The sequence below is a fragment of the Mus musculus genome, chromosome 3 (genome assembly GCF_000001635.26).
Source record: "Mus musculus strain C57BL/6J chromosome 3, GRCm38.p6 C57BL/6J".
In the NCBI taxonomy this organism is placed as follows: Eukaryota; Metazoa; Chordata; class Mammalia; order Rodentia; family Muridae; genus Mus; species Mus musculus.
The window spans coordinates 61,356,031-61,369,322 of NC_000069.6; the positions used below are offsets into that span (position 1 = coordinate 61,356,031).

The following is a 13,292-nucleotide window of genomic DNA, read 5'->3' on the forward strand; positions in this document are numbered from 1 at the left end:
AAGTATAAAATATATAGAGTCTAAATTGAGCTGTAATTTAAGGCAGTTATGAAAGATCTAACCTTGTTCAGAAAATAAGTTTTATAAAGTCAAAAGACAATCAACCAAAATATCAAGGTATGTTTTAAATGATTTCTCTGTAATTTCACACTTTCCTACATATCCTGAGGTTTTTATGACAAGAATCTACCACTTACACAATAAAAATGGATATAGGTATTTTTATTACTGTAGCAATACCTCAAATAACTTAAACATTTTGTGGGTAACAATCAAGCAAAGCTACTCACAATGACTAATTGTCTGAAAGTGTAGTCAGGTTTCATTGTAGCTTAGCACTTATTTAATAGAAGGGGAAACCAAAAGATCACACTGGTGACAATTTTCTTGAGCTCATTTAATTTTCTCTTTGTGTTGGATTTTTAATTACAAGGGTCACATACGTACTTCTACTAAGGGTGCAGACACTTGAGAGATGTATAGTTCATTTTATTTTATTTTTTAAAGATTTATTTATTTATTATATGCAAGTACACTGTAGCTGTCTTCAGACACCCCAGAAAAGGGCATCAGATCTCATTACAGATGGTTGTGAGCCACCATGTGGTTGCTGAGATTTGAACTCAGAACCTTTGGAAGAGTAGTCACTGTTCTAACCCACTGAGCCATCTATCTCTCCAGCCAGTATAGTTCATTTTATAACCATGTATTATACATGTTGCAAAAAAAAAAAAAAAAAAAACCCTGCAGACATTTCAATTGATTTTGATCTGACATACTTGAAAGGAATTGAGAAAGTGAGTTGGGGTGTTCATAAATTCAAGTATCCAACATTAATAACCTAGCATCTTTGTGCCATGTGCAGCACAAACATGTGACAAGCAGCTTTATTGCTTCTGGGACTCTCCACCCATCCACTCATACCTGGCTGCTCCCCTTTCCAGCAGGCACATTGCCATTTTTTAGTGATGCTGAGGTTGTTTGCAGTGCATTGATTTTGGGGATGTCAGCTCATCTTCGGGTCACTGGGCTTTTCTATCTCTTTCCAGAGGAAGGACACTTCCTCCTCTGATCCATATTCTTAGATTCCTCTTCCTTCTCCATAGAAACTGTTGTTCCTTGAACATCCCATTACTCGGGTTTCTATTTTATGTCTTTTTCTTCATTTGAATAGTAAGCCAACACATAACCCATACACATGCTAGAAGAAAATACCAGCTTATGAAAACTAAGGAGACTTCCTTCTTGTGGCATGAAATTCACAAAGGACACCCAATAGGAAAAGGGAAAATTCAGGAAAAGAATATTTTTAAATTTTTAATTTAAAAGCCATTTAAAATCAAAAGCTAATCACAAATTAATGAAATTATTTCCAAGGTAAGTAAATATATTTCCAAAGTTGCTTATCACATGTCTGTGTTGCACATGGCACAAAGATGCTAGGTTATTAACATTGGGTACTTGAATTTATGAACATCCCAATGCACTTTCTCAAAAATTTAGGTGGCAATAATTCCTTTCAAGTATGTCAGATCAAAATCAATTAAAATGTCTGAAGGGGTTTTTTTGGTTTTTTTTCAACATGTATAATACATGGTTATAAAATGAACTATACTGGCTGGAGAGATAGATGGCTCAGTGGGTTATAACACTGACTACTCTTCCGAAGGTTCTGAGTTCAAATCTCAGCAACCACATGGTGGCTCACAACCATCTGTAATGAGATCTGATGCCCTCTTCTGAGGTGTCTGAAGACAGCTACAGTGTACTTACATATACCTAGGAAATAATTTCATTAATATTCATATATATGTGACTTTATATAATATGTGTAATACTTATGTATTTTATATGTATAGTATGGTATATATATATGCAACATATTATATGACAAATATAATCAAAATTATTAAAAATAGTGAATTGAAAATCAATTATTTGAAAATAAATAAGAAAGAAATAAAGATAATATAACCTAGCTAATGCCTTTGACATTTGTGTAAGAATAGCAATATGAGCATTTATAAATTATATAAACTGAGTTTCATCTGTTGATAAATACTTGCTATTTGACAAGTGATTTCCCATTGATTATAGCCAAAAGTGTAACTACATCCATTGACAGACTAGTAGTCCATTTTTATTTAAACACGTTCTGGCAACAAATAAGGATTTTTCCTCCCATCCTCTTCAATTCATGGTTTAGAAATCAACAAACCATGGGCTTGCAAGCCAAATGCAGTCCACCACCTGTTTCCACAAAGGAAGTATTGTTGGCACTCTGCCATGACCGTTTATTTGCATATTGTCTAAGGAGGCTTGTATGCTAGATGACGCTTACAAGTAGTAAAGAGGTAGAGTGGCCAAAAAAAAAACAAAACAAAACAAAACAAAAACAAAAACAAAAAAAAAAAAAAACCCGACATATTTATACTGTAGCCCTTTACAGCAAACGTTCGAAGCATTCACTTATAATATTCAACTTACACAAAACCCACAAATATTTATCAGTTTTTAAGGGTTACTCCTTTTTTTTAATCCCACAAGATTGTTTGTATAAAACAGTTAAGATTTTTAAGGATAGAAATCTCTTAACAGAAAGGAACTTTAAAAATATATTTAGCAGTCATATGACCTTATTACAAATGTTGAATAAATAACAGTAATCTTTTGGTACATAGCAGGCTTTAAATATATTTTCCTACAAGCATTACTAACAGACCTGAAACCAATAAACACAAAACTGTTTTCTGCTTTGAGGTACGGTCTTCCTAAGCTATAGCTCGCAAATCTTTTTTTATACTACTTTCTGCTCGATTATGTAATTCCCAGTAAAACAGAGTCCCCATTAGGCAGATTCTATAAAGCAGACCCCACTGCTGGTGATGATTTACAAGTGCAACTTCCGTTCCTTTGCACAGGCCCTCATTGTCTCCCTCTGAACCACAGGCTGAAGGAGTTGGAGGAGTCACCACTGCAGAGGGCTGATAGGCTTCAACTGTGTCGGGAAGTGGTGTGCAGGCATCCCTGCAGGGAGAAATGGGGGCTCCTTTCATCCAGTGGTTTGTGAGGGAAAAGAAAGAGAGACAAATTCTTTGTAATGGAGCTAAGCAATTTCTCCTATTTCTATATTTGGTTCTCTGGAACAGAACATTCTGAGGAGAGGAATCTTAAACAGACGGGGGTTTGAGGTGGCTCTTTCAAACCAAGAAAACCTAGATCAACTAAATCTCTCTAAATGCTTCCTTCCACGAGCTTCCTTTGTACCTTCACCAAATAAAGTTGTGCTGCAGGAGGAGCACAGGTCTTTCCCATAGATGAAGTCTCTGGCAGATCTGAGACCCAATAGCAAGAGGAGCACGGGTCTTCCCCATAGATAAGGGACTCTGGCAGATGACCCAAAACAAAAGGTCAGATAATTTACCTTTAAGAGAAGGGACTTCAATCGCTTCTCGGCCTTTTGGCTAAGATCAAGTGAAGAGAAGGGACTTCAGGGCTGGAGAGATGGCTCAGCGGTTAAGAGCACCGACTGCTCTTCTGAAGGTCCTGAGTTCAAATCCCAGCAACCACATGGTGGTTCACAACCACCCGTAATGAGATCTGATGTCCTCTTCTGGTGTGTCTGAAGACAACTACAGTGTACTTATGAATAATAATAAATACATTTTTGGGCCTAAGGGACCAGGGATGACCAGAGTGAGCAGAGGTCCCAATTCCCCCACAGCCACATGAAGGCTCACAATCTTCTGGACAGCTACAGTGTATTCATATAAATAAAATAAATCTTTAAATCTTTAAAGAAAAGAGAGAGAGAAGGGACTTTGACCTTGTTTTCTAAAACTGACTGAAAGAATTAACATATGCCAAGCCATTCAAAACGGGCATATAACAGGATGGGTCCAAATCTACTGAATCATGATACTCATCCAGCCTCAGGACATCTCAGTCCAGGACAACTTCTTTATTAAGATGAATAGATTTTATTCCCAATATTAACAGGTATATTAATTTATTTGCTGAGCATAATGTGCAATACCAGATTGATAAAAAGAGACAAATGAGATAATCATTGAAATTATTTTCCTAATATTGTGTGTGTACATTTTGTACAGAGGATATTTAATTTAAAATTATTTCATGCACATTATTTTTAAGAATAATTGAAATAATAATAATAATAATAATAATAATAATACAAGATCAACGTACAAGTAAACCCAGACAGGCGTAGTCACTGCAGAAATAAGACAGAGCAGGACTCTTTTCACCTTGGTCATAATTCTAAGCTATTCCTGATGGTTTAAGATAACAAAGATTTCAAGAGCTCATCAAGACTGGCCAATGCTTGTTCTTTCAATGGCTGCTCAAATCGGTCTATGAAGTAATGCGAAATATGTTGACCATCCAAAGCGTACCACCAACCCTATGAATCAATGACTGCTTAAATTAGAAAATATTTTCAGAGAAGCTTCCGGTTGGTTATTATCAAAGTATCTTTGCTAAAACCCTCAAGCAGCGAGGTGGTCCTAGGATCAGAAGTTCAATGACTTTGAGATGGACCATTTGAGAACTCTGCAAATTCATTAGTCTTCTACTTTAAAATTTCGTCATCACTACCAACTTACTCTGGGGATTTTCTAAATGAGGAGAGTTTAGAATGATTTGTGTACCTGCAGTTAGCTCTGGGAGATCTACAGACACAGTTAAATCAGCTCCTTTGTACAGATGGGCTGTGTAACTGAGCAGTTTTCTGCTTGAGAGCTTTAGCATCACCTTGTAGCATCCCTGCTTTCCTTGCAGGCCCAGAGCTACATCTCGCAAGGGACCTAGCAACTGTCCTGTGAATGGGGAGATCAAGTATGGGCATCTGTTTAAAGCTAGGCTGCCCTTATGTGAATTCCTTTAGGCTGTTTTCCTTTTCACATTATCAGAAGACAGTGTCTTCTTCACAGAGGGCATTTGCCCTCTGAAGCTTGAATGCCTCTCTTGAGGGCAGCATTATTTCTATGTAGTCACTCAAGACAGTGTGGTTTCTTGGTTGTCATTTCTCCAGCATTTTCAGGACTCAGAGACTTGGCCATTAGGATATATAACTATATATATATATTCTTTGGACCAAGGAGTTGCTATGGCTTATCAAGGATTATCAAAACCTTCTACCACAGATAGAGCTCATAAGAGCAACAATTTACCTATGTACTGATGGATATTTATTGAGGGTCTCTTATCATAATAAATATCATGAACCATTGGAGGCTCTAAGATAAACCAGGTGTGGTAATGCCTTCTAACGTTTTACATGGTGGTTAGGGTAATCAGACTTAGTTCTATAAATCCTTATACCATGGGGCAGATAATGACTCATTAAAAAATCAAAACAAACAAAACTATGATATAAGGAAGTGATTAACTTTAAAATATGTATGCTTTAAGCTAAGTTAAGCAATCCAGGCCTGTTAGCCTAGCTACTCTCAACACATACATACACATACATTGCTGAGTACATAGTTCAATGGTATGCCACTTAATTATCACAGTAAACAATGGTTCAGTCTCTGGCACCCCTCCTAAAATTTTTGGGCCGTGGCTTCATATTAAATCATAATTCCCTGTGTATATCTTATTTGAGGGAAATAATTGGGATATAGTTTAAAAACTGCTACTAAAAAAATGCCAAATAGAATGTTTTCAAATGGCAACTTTTTTTTTTTTTCTGTTGTTGAAGAAGCCTTCTTCTGGTGTCTGAAGACAGTTACAGTGTACTTACATATAATAATAAATACATCTTAAAAAAATAAAAAAGAAAGAAAAAGCCATCAAGCTTCGGTAGTATGGTCTACTTGTCTACATGGATATCTCTTCTAGATGGGGCTGTCCCGTTGCTCAGGCAGGGTAGTAGTTGATAAATACCTCGTGCACAATGGCTTTAATGGGTGTTACTATCTATCCACTGTCTGGTCATTATTATCTCCCTGGAATGCACCAAACTGCTGCAGAGAGCAGCCAGAACACCAAGGCTCTGACTCTGCTCACCTTTCTGCTGTAAAGAGAGGGCACTGCTGTTCAAGGTACCTAGTACTGTCCTGCGGGCAGGGCCAATTTCATAATCACTATTTTATAGATAGACAAACTAAGGTTAGGAAGCTCCCTGGACTCGTTCAATGACCCAAGCCGTCACTGAGCGAGGTCCAAAGTTTGAAATGACAGACTACACATATAAGCTGGAAGCATTTTCTTTCATGTTACTAAGAAACACACCTTTGTGAGCCCACAGCACCTCAATAAAGCACACAGCCCAACAAAGAATTATTAACTGGAGATGGGTGAGTTGGGAGTCCCCCAAAAGATCCTGGAGGTGGGCTTGGCACCACACAGAAAAATATTTCAGAGTCTCCATCCCTTGGAGCCATAATGTAGATGAGGAAGCGCCTTCCAGAGAGATGTCATCTCCACAAGAAGAGTGCAAAGCACGGTCATAGCAGAGGGTCCATCTCTGATTATATTACGAAATTCTACATGAGAAGAAAAGCTGGGGATAATTTTGTGGGAAAGCACACTAGCCCTTTGAGTGCTATACAATCAAACACCTAGGTTGTAATCCTGGCTCTGCCACTCTTAGGCAAGCTATTGAACACCTGGGAGCCTCAGTTTCTTCATCTTTAAAATGGGCATATAAGTAATTATTATTATAAGGGGTAATTGAGATAGTGCATGCAAAACACTTGGCAGGCATTAAACACTGGCAGAATGTTGGCAGGGTTCTAGCCGGCTATATTAAAGTTTTGCTTCAGAGATAATTCTCTGAAGAATTATATAAGCATAATTATATCGAAGCAGTCAGTAGTCGACCATGAAAACCCTTCCTCCACTAAAAGGCAGAGCCAAGGCAGAGAGAAAGCACTTCACCTTAGTAAGGCACAGGATTATACTGAGGTTCTGCCTGGCTCTGCTGGCAGGTACTTGCGGCTGTGGACACTCGGGGCCGCAGCCAAGAATCTGGAGCAGGTTCACTCCCAAATGGAGCCCTAAGTACCGCTGTGACTTGGAACCAAAAGCAACACTGCTCGGTTCTTCCTTCCGTGAGGACGTTTAAAGCAGAGGCTAGTGGCAGGGGGATAGCAAGCCTGGCTACTTAACCCTGGTTGACTCGACACAAAGCCGATCCCCACCCCTCTGTGCCCCCGGGCTCCCGCTGCCAGTGCAGTACACAGACAGGTCTCGACATCTCTCCTAGCAAGGATCTAGAGAGACTCGGGACAAGTCCAGGCGTCACCTCACATCGCCGTGCAACTGAGCGGAGCCAAGTCTTGAGACTGCCCTCCCCACCAAACAGAGCTTTGGGAAGAGGCAAGCCCGGGCAGCCCCACCTCCCCTGATGCCACGAACTTGCGGTGGCTCATTGCTCATCCCAGCCTTCTTCCTGCTAAGATCAAGTTAGGAACTTCAGGGTTTCTTAAAGACGGGGAGCAGCAATGAGCTCTAGTTGCTCTCTTTAAGGGACGGTCGTGACTGGGCTTAAAGAAGTCAGACTCCCTCCTGAACACCAACAAAGGACTATATTTAGTTTGGAGCACTCCACCTAAATTCCTTCTTTTCCCCTCTCAGCTTCAGATGCACAGGCCCGGGCAGTGGGTGGAAGGGGGCGGGGAGCAGTGGAGAAGGAACAGCTGGGCCTCCGCCTCTCCACTCAATCTCTATAAATAACCAATCCTGAGCGGAGGCGACTTTGCAGCCAATGAAGCTGTCTAAAGCGACAAAACCTCAGCAACAGCCAATGGAAAAACATTTGGGGGTGTGAGACTCACATCCTGGGGCCAATGAGTTGGGAGTCTGGGAGAGGTAATTTGAGCTGGCGTGTGGGTGTGCGGTGCGAAACCTTCCTACTTGCAAGCCCCAAACCTGCTCCTCCGACTGAGCATGCCCTGACTCGGTGCGGGAGCCACGGGGCTCGATCCACAAGCCATATTTTGGCTCTAACCAAAGGGGTGTTGGGGAGGGGGGAGACGTAGGATGACCCCGCAACTCTTGCCCTGAAGGCTGCAGCTCTCCACAGATTCCCAGCCCTAACTCCTTGTCCGGACAGGGACTCAGGTCGAGTTCTTCGTGGGAAACTGAGGAACACCGGGCCAAGTGGGAGCACGAACCTCTGCTACCTTCCGGGGCCTGAAAAATGCCCTGCAAGTGTACGATCCTGAGAGGCGCGCAGCAGCCTGAGTTCGGGGACAAGTGTCTATCCTTTAACAGCGCAAGCCGACGAAGAGGTCGCAGCCAGCTGCTGCCTGCTGTCCCCATAGGAGGCCGGCAGCCGCACAGCCCCGACCGAGGTGACTTCGGTTTGGCGAGCTTTCCACTTACAAGCACACACAAGCAAGACTGCCCAGTTCCAAGATTCGCGCCGCCCCGCCCTGCCCCGCCCAGCCCCTGTTTGCCACACCCTCTGTCACGCCCCCTCCCGATGCGGCGGAAAAGCTGGAGCGGAGTTCGGGCGGGGCACCGCGGGCGACGTACTGGGCATGCTCGGCTGGGCGGGGAGGGCTGGGCTGCGCGCGGCGAGTAGGAAGCCCTCGCCCAGCGGAGGCTGCGGGAGACAGAGGAGAGAGAGTGATGGGTCGCGGAGCTGGACGCACGTTCCGCGGGGACTCATGCCACGCGTGTCTCAGCCGGACGCCCAATTAGCAGCCGCCTCTGCAACCAGCCGCCACCTCCTCCCGGCCCTCCCAGGCTGCCGGGGCGAAGAGCTCCAGCCGTTGTCTTGCTCCGGCTGCGCGCATTGTCCTCAGGGTCCTCCGACAGGGCTGCTGCGGGGCCCGGGACCCGCGCCCTAGGGACGCGCCCCCGCTGCCGGTCGGCCTGGCGCGGGGCTCTGCTAGTCTGTTGGCGAGCCCGTGCTACCGGGCTAGTCTCGCCGGGGTTTTTCCTGCGAAGTTGAGGAAGGGGAGAAGTCCACCCGTCCGCCCAGCCCAGCCTTCCCCGGCGCGCAGCCCCGACGGGGCCGCGGCAGGCGCGACGAGGGCGCCGACGGAGCCATGAGAGAGTACAAAGTGGTGGTACTGGGCTCGGGCGGCGTGGGCAAGTCCGCGCTCACCGTGCAGTTCGTAACAGGTTCCTTCATCGAGAAGTACGACCCGACCATCGAGGACTTTTACCGCAAGGAGATCGAGGTGGACTCGTCGCCGTCGGTGCTGGAGATCTTGGACACCGCGGGCACGGAGCAGTTCGCCTCAATGCGGGACCTGTACATCAAGAATGGCCAGGGCTTCATTCTCGTCTACAGCCTGGTCAACCAGCAGAGCTTCCAGGACATCAAGCCCATGCGGGACCAGATCATCCGCGTGAAGCGGTACGAGCGCGTACCCATGATCCTGGTAGGCAACAAGGTGGACTTGGAGGGTGAACGTGAGGTCTCCTATGGCGAGGGTAAGGCCCTGGCCGAGGAGTGGAGCTGCCCCTTCATGGAGACATCGGCCAAAAACAAAGCCTCAGTGGATGAGCTATTCGCAGAGATCGTGAGGCAGATGAACTACGCGGCACAGCCCAACGGCGACGAGGGCTGCTGCTCGGCCTGCGTGATCCTGTGAGGCGCCGTCTGCCGCCGGGCGCTGGCCACGCTCTGTGCACAAAGCCAAACGCACCCGATTCTCTTAATGTGATTGTCTTCTTGCTTTGAGATTGGAGACGACTTTGTTGTCTTGGCTGGGATGTCCGAGGAACCTGGCTGACTTGTGTAGCCAGCATCCCCAGCCTTCAGCCAGGGTCTGAGAGGGTGTACGTTGCAGAGCATCTGAGACCCCGGTGGAAAAATGGCTCTATACAGCGTGTACGTTCCTCGTTGATTTTGGTTCATGCATATTTCCCCGTTTAAATAGCCATTAAGGCTCTGTATTGGCTGCTTGACACCGGCAAGCAAAAGTTTCAAACCTGAAAAAAAAAAAATGGGGGTGGCGAAGCAGAGGAAGTGAAGGGGAAGGAGGCAGTGGGGGAGGGTTCCCCTGAGCAACTGTTCATAGTTCCAAGTTTTAACACAAGGAAAGAGGTCCAAGAAAATCATATGAAGGAGCCAGAAGAGGGGACGAAACTTTTTTTCCTTGTTTTCCAGGATTATTTAGAAATTAAGACCAGGGGTTCCTTTTCTGCCAGCTTGGAAGGGCAACCCAGGGACTGATTACGATTCTGAGGATGTCTATGCAAAGTTGGGTTCTTGTTACAGTGTATCCAATCTGAAGTATTGCACATGTGAACTGGGACTGTTTAACACTGATGCCAATACAGTGTGGGGTGCCAGGAAGTGTCTGCTGATATTTGTGGGGAAAAAAAATCTATTTTGATTACCTACTGTATCAAAGGGGAGTCTGGGGGGAGAATGGTAGTATTTTTTTTTAATCAGCTGTGAAAAATGTTACAAATCTGCACATTTTTTGTGTGTGCTATTGTGTGTGTGTGTGTGTATGAGTGTAAGTATAGCTTTTTTTTTTTTTTTTTTTTTTTTTTGTGGTTGGCAGTGACAGATTTTGCTGACTAGCTTTTAAAAATACAATACAAAGACTTCGTAAATGTGATTCAGGGCGCCCAGCACCCCTGTGTCTGCAGAGTGCCTTCAAACTCAGCTGTTCCAGCCGGTGCCAACCTGTGAATTCCCACCATGTCCCAGAATCTGCTGTTCTGCTTTCCCCAAAACTACTTTAAGCATCTTCCTGAAAGAGCCAGGATGAATAGGACCTGTTATTCCGTGAATTGCTTCATTAATTTTAGCTTTTTTTTTCAATGTTAAGTCCATAAGTCTTGAATTTTTTCCCCCTTCATTTTGTTCTAATTTCAGGTTTTAGCTCTCCTTTTCTGTTGTTTTCGAAATGTCTGTTATCTGTTACAGGGTGTTCCTCCAGAGGCAAAGAGCAAAATTTTATTGTGATGTACCAAAAGAATTTTAACAAGTTGTAACTTTTAATTCCACTCATTTAGTCACTGTCTCTTCATTTTAAGACTTTTAATACAACTGTCATTTTTAAAGAAACCCCAAACTATTTGTGGTTTTGTGTTTCATATTCAGTGATTTACAGTCTCCGTGAATATGGTGCCAGGCGGGGAGGTGGATCGGGCCAGGTCCATGATGCCTTTTGAGTTATGTGTCAAAATTTGAAGATAGGATTATTTCTATGAAAAATTGGGTAACAATGTTTCCAAGTCTTTAAAAGTGGAGAAAAGTATCAAGGCCTAAGACTCACAGGGTATGGCCAGGGCATCTGACTGTCCAGATGAGGAAGCACTGCTCTGCTGAAGAAGAGTAATGAACTTTACTGTTGATAGCAAAGGGGCAAGTCCCCCCCTCCCCGACTCCCCCCCCACCCCCAGCTAGTAACACCCTCTTAGGCCTGGGAAAGCAAAGTGGACCTGGCAGAATAACTAACAGGGGCACTTTCTATTTGTCTTGGTTTGATGTTGTCTGTTTATGTCCCACACCGAGTCAGAAGTGATCTTAACTTTGATCTCACACACCCTGCCCTCTACAACGTATGGATGGAATACAATTATTCTAGCCGTTATTTCAACCCTTCCAAAGTTTTTATTTGGAACCAAATCAAAGATTGAGAACAAAAAGTAAACAAGACGAAGAGGATTCCCTTGCTCTCCTTCTATTTGCCCACAACAGTTTTTAAAAGTAGGAGGCAATGTGTGTTGGTGTTTTATTTGTATTTTGCTTGGGCTCTCCAGTACAATAATCTTTACAGAATAACAAAGTATCTATAAGATATAATACCACAGGTTCCTGAGGCAAAGCTGATGTCTGAAGAGTCTTAACTAAGGAATTTACTCCCTTGGCAAAGCCAAAAGAGATCACAGGTTTCTTTAAAGCTATAACAATATATATTGCCTTAATTTTTTTTTTTCTCCATCCAAGTTGCATCTCATCATTTCGTGGGCAGGAAGAACATTTTGCCTGTCCTGGCCTTTGTTTATTCTCCAACTCGGATCTCACATCTCCATTAGTGTCAGATGTGATTCTGCTTCCAAGTATACAAATTGAAAAATAATGTTTTTACAAGAATTCATTCTTAACATTTGAACGAGTGTATTTGCTTAGGTCGATGAAAGTGTTGCACATTTAAAGTGTTGACGCATTTTGAAGATGTGTCAAGCACTGTTGGAGGGGTTGCTTTTTAAAAAAATGCTTATGGTGGCCCTCTTCTCATGATTTGGAAGGCTTTGAACAAAAGTGTTGCCAAGTATATAGCTCAGAAAATACTTGAAGGTGGACAGTGATCTAGATTGTTGGTGCATTAATCACCTCTCCAGAGGCTTCCCAGAGGTCATGGAAGGCAGGGCAGGCTTTTGAAAACATGTTTCTACTGAGTACTGTAAAATAAATGCTTTTGGATTGTACAATTAAAGCTGCTGCAGGAAAATGGAGCCCTGAGTTGTTTGGCTTGCGACTGTTATTTTCATGGCAACATAGACATTTGTCTCTTGGCCTTTTTGTTTTTGCTTTCTTGCTTTAAGAAGGTAATGTTAAGGGTGACAGTTTATTTGGCTAGGAAGAACTTCATCTAGTGTTGTGCTGTGAGGCAATACAAGCATTTGTTTCAGGGCAAAAGTCAGGCTGGTTTAACTGCTAAAGGAACTGAGTCAGGTGGGAGGAGTCAGGGTGGGAGGGGTTGGATGTAAAGTGATGTCACTTGTCAAAACAGAAATTGGGAGGGAGAGGAGCTGCAAAGAGGATGCAAACTGACCACTGACCTTGTCTACTGGGGTCTCTCTCTCTCTCTCTCTCTCTCTCTCTCTCTCTCTCTCTCTCTCATTCTCAGCTTTTCCTTTTGGTCCCTGCCAGCCCGCCCAGTTTTCTGTCAGTTCAAAGCATTATTTTTGCTCATTTGTAAACGCCTCAGGAAAGCTAAAGGTGTCTGCTCAACTCTCACACTTTGATCTTCAGGTCAAACCGTTTCCATTCATTGAGTCACATTGAGAAACCAGATCTATTTGAAGTTAGTCTTGAAATGCCAAAGGCTTCATGCACTCTGAAGACTGCCTATTTCCCCTGGGTGAGAGCCCCTTTACTTGAATGGTTTGAGTAGCTTTGTTATCACTCTAACCTGGATGATGGAAAGTGAGAGAAATTTCTATGGAGCAAGAGTTTGCAGAAATAGATGTGAAATGCCTGTGCTGTATCTATCATCAAATATCCTTCTCTATAAATGTGAAGAAAACCAAGATTGAATTTGGAGACATCCACTGTTTATTAAAATGATGTATGTCAGTGCCTGCTTAATGGAGGGAGGGGGAAAGCCTGCTAATATACATTT

At 43.4% G+C, this 13,292-nt stretch overlaps 1 protein-coding gene across 1 annotated transcript; it reads left to right on the top strand.

The window, feature by feature from the left end:
• Nucleotides 1-8,476: 8,476 nt before the first annotated feature.
• On the top strand, nt 8,477-12,673 carry Rap2b (RAP2B, member of RAS oncogene family). The gene has a single exon (NM_028712.4). It carries the CDS (start codon nt 9,027-9,029, stop codon nt 9,576-9,578), a length of 552 nt encoding a protein of 183 aa, NP_082988.1. The 5' UTR covers nt 8,477-9,026; the 3' UTR covers nt 9,579-12,673.
• Nucleotides 12,674-13,292: the final 619 nt, after the last annotated feature.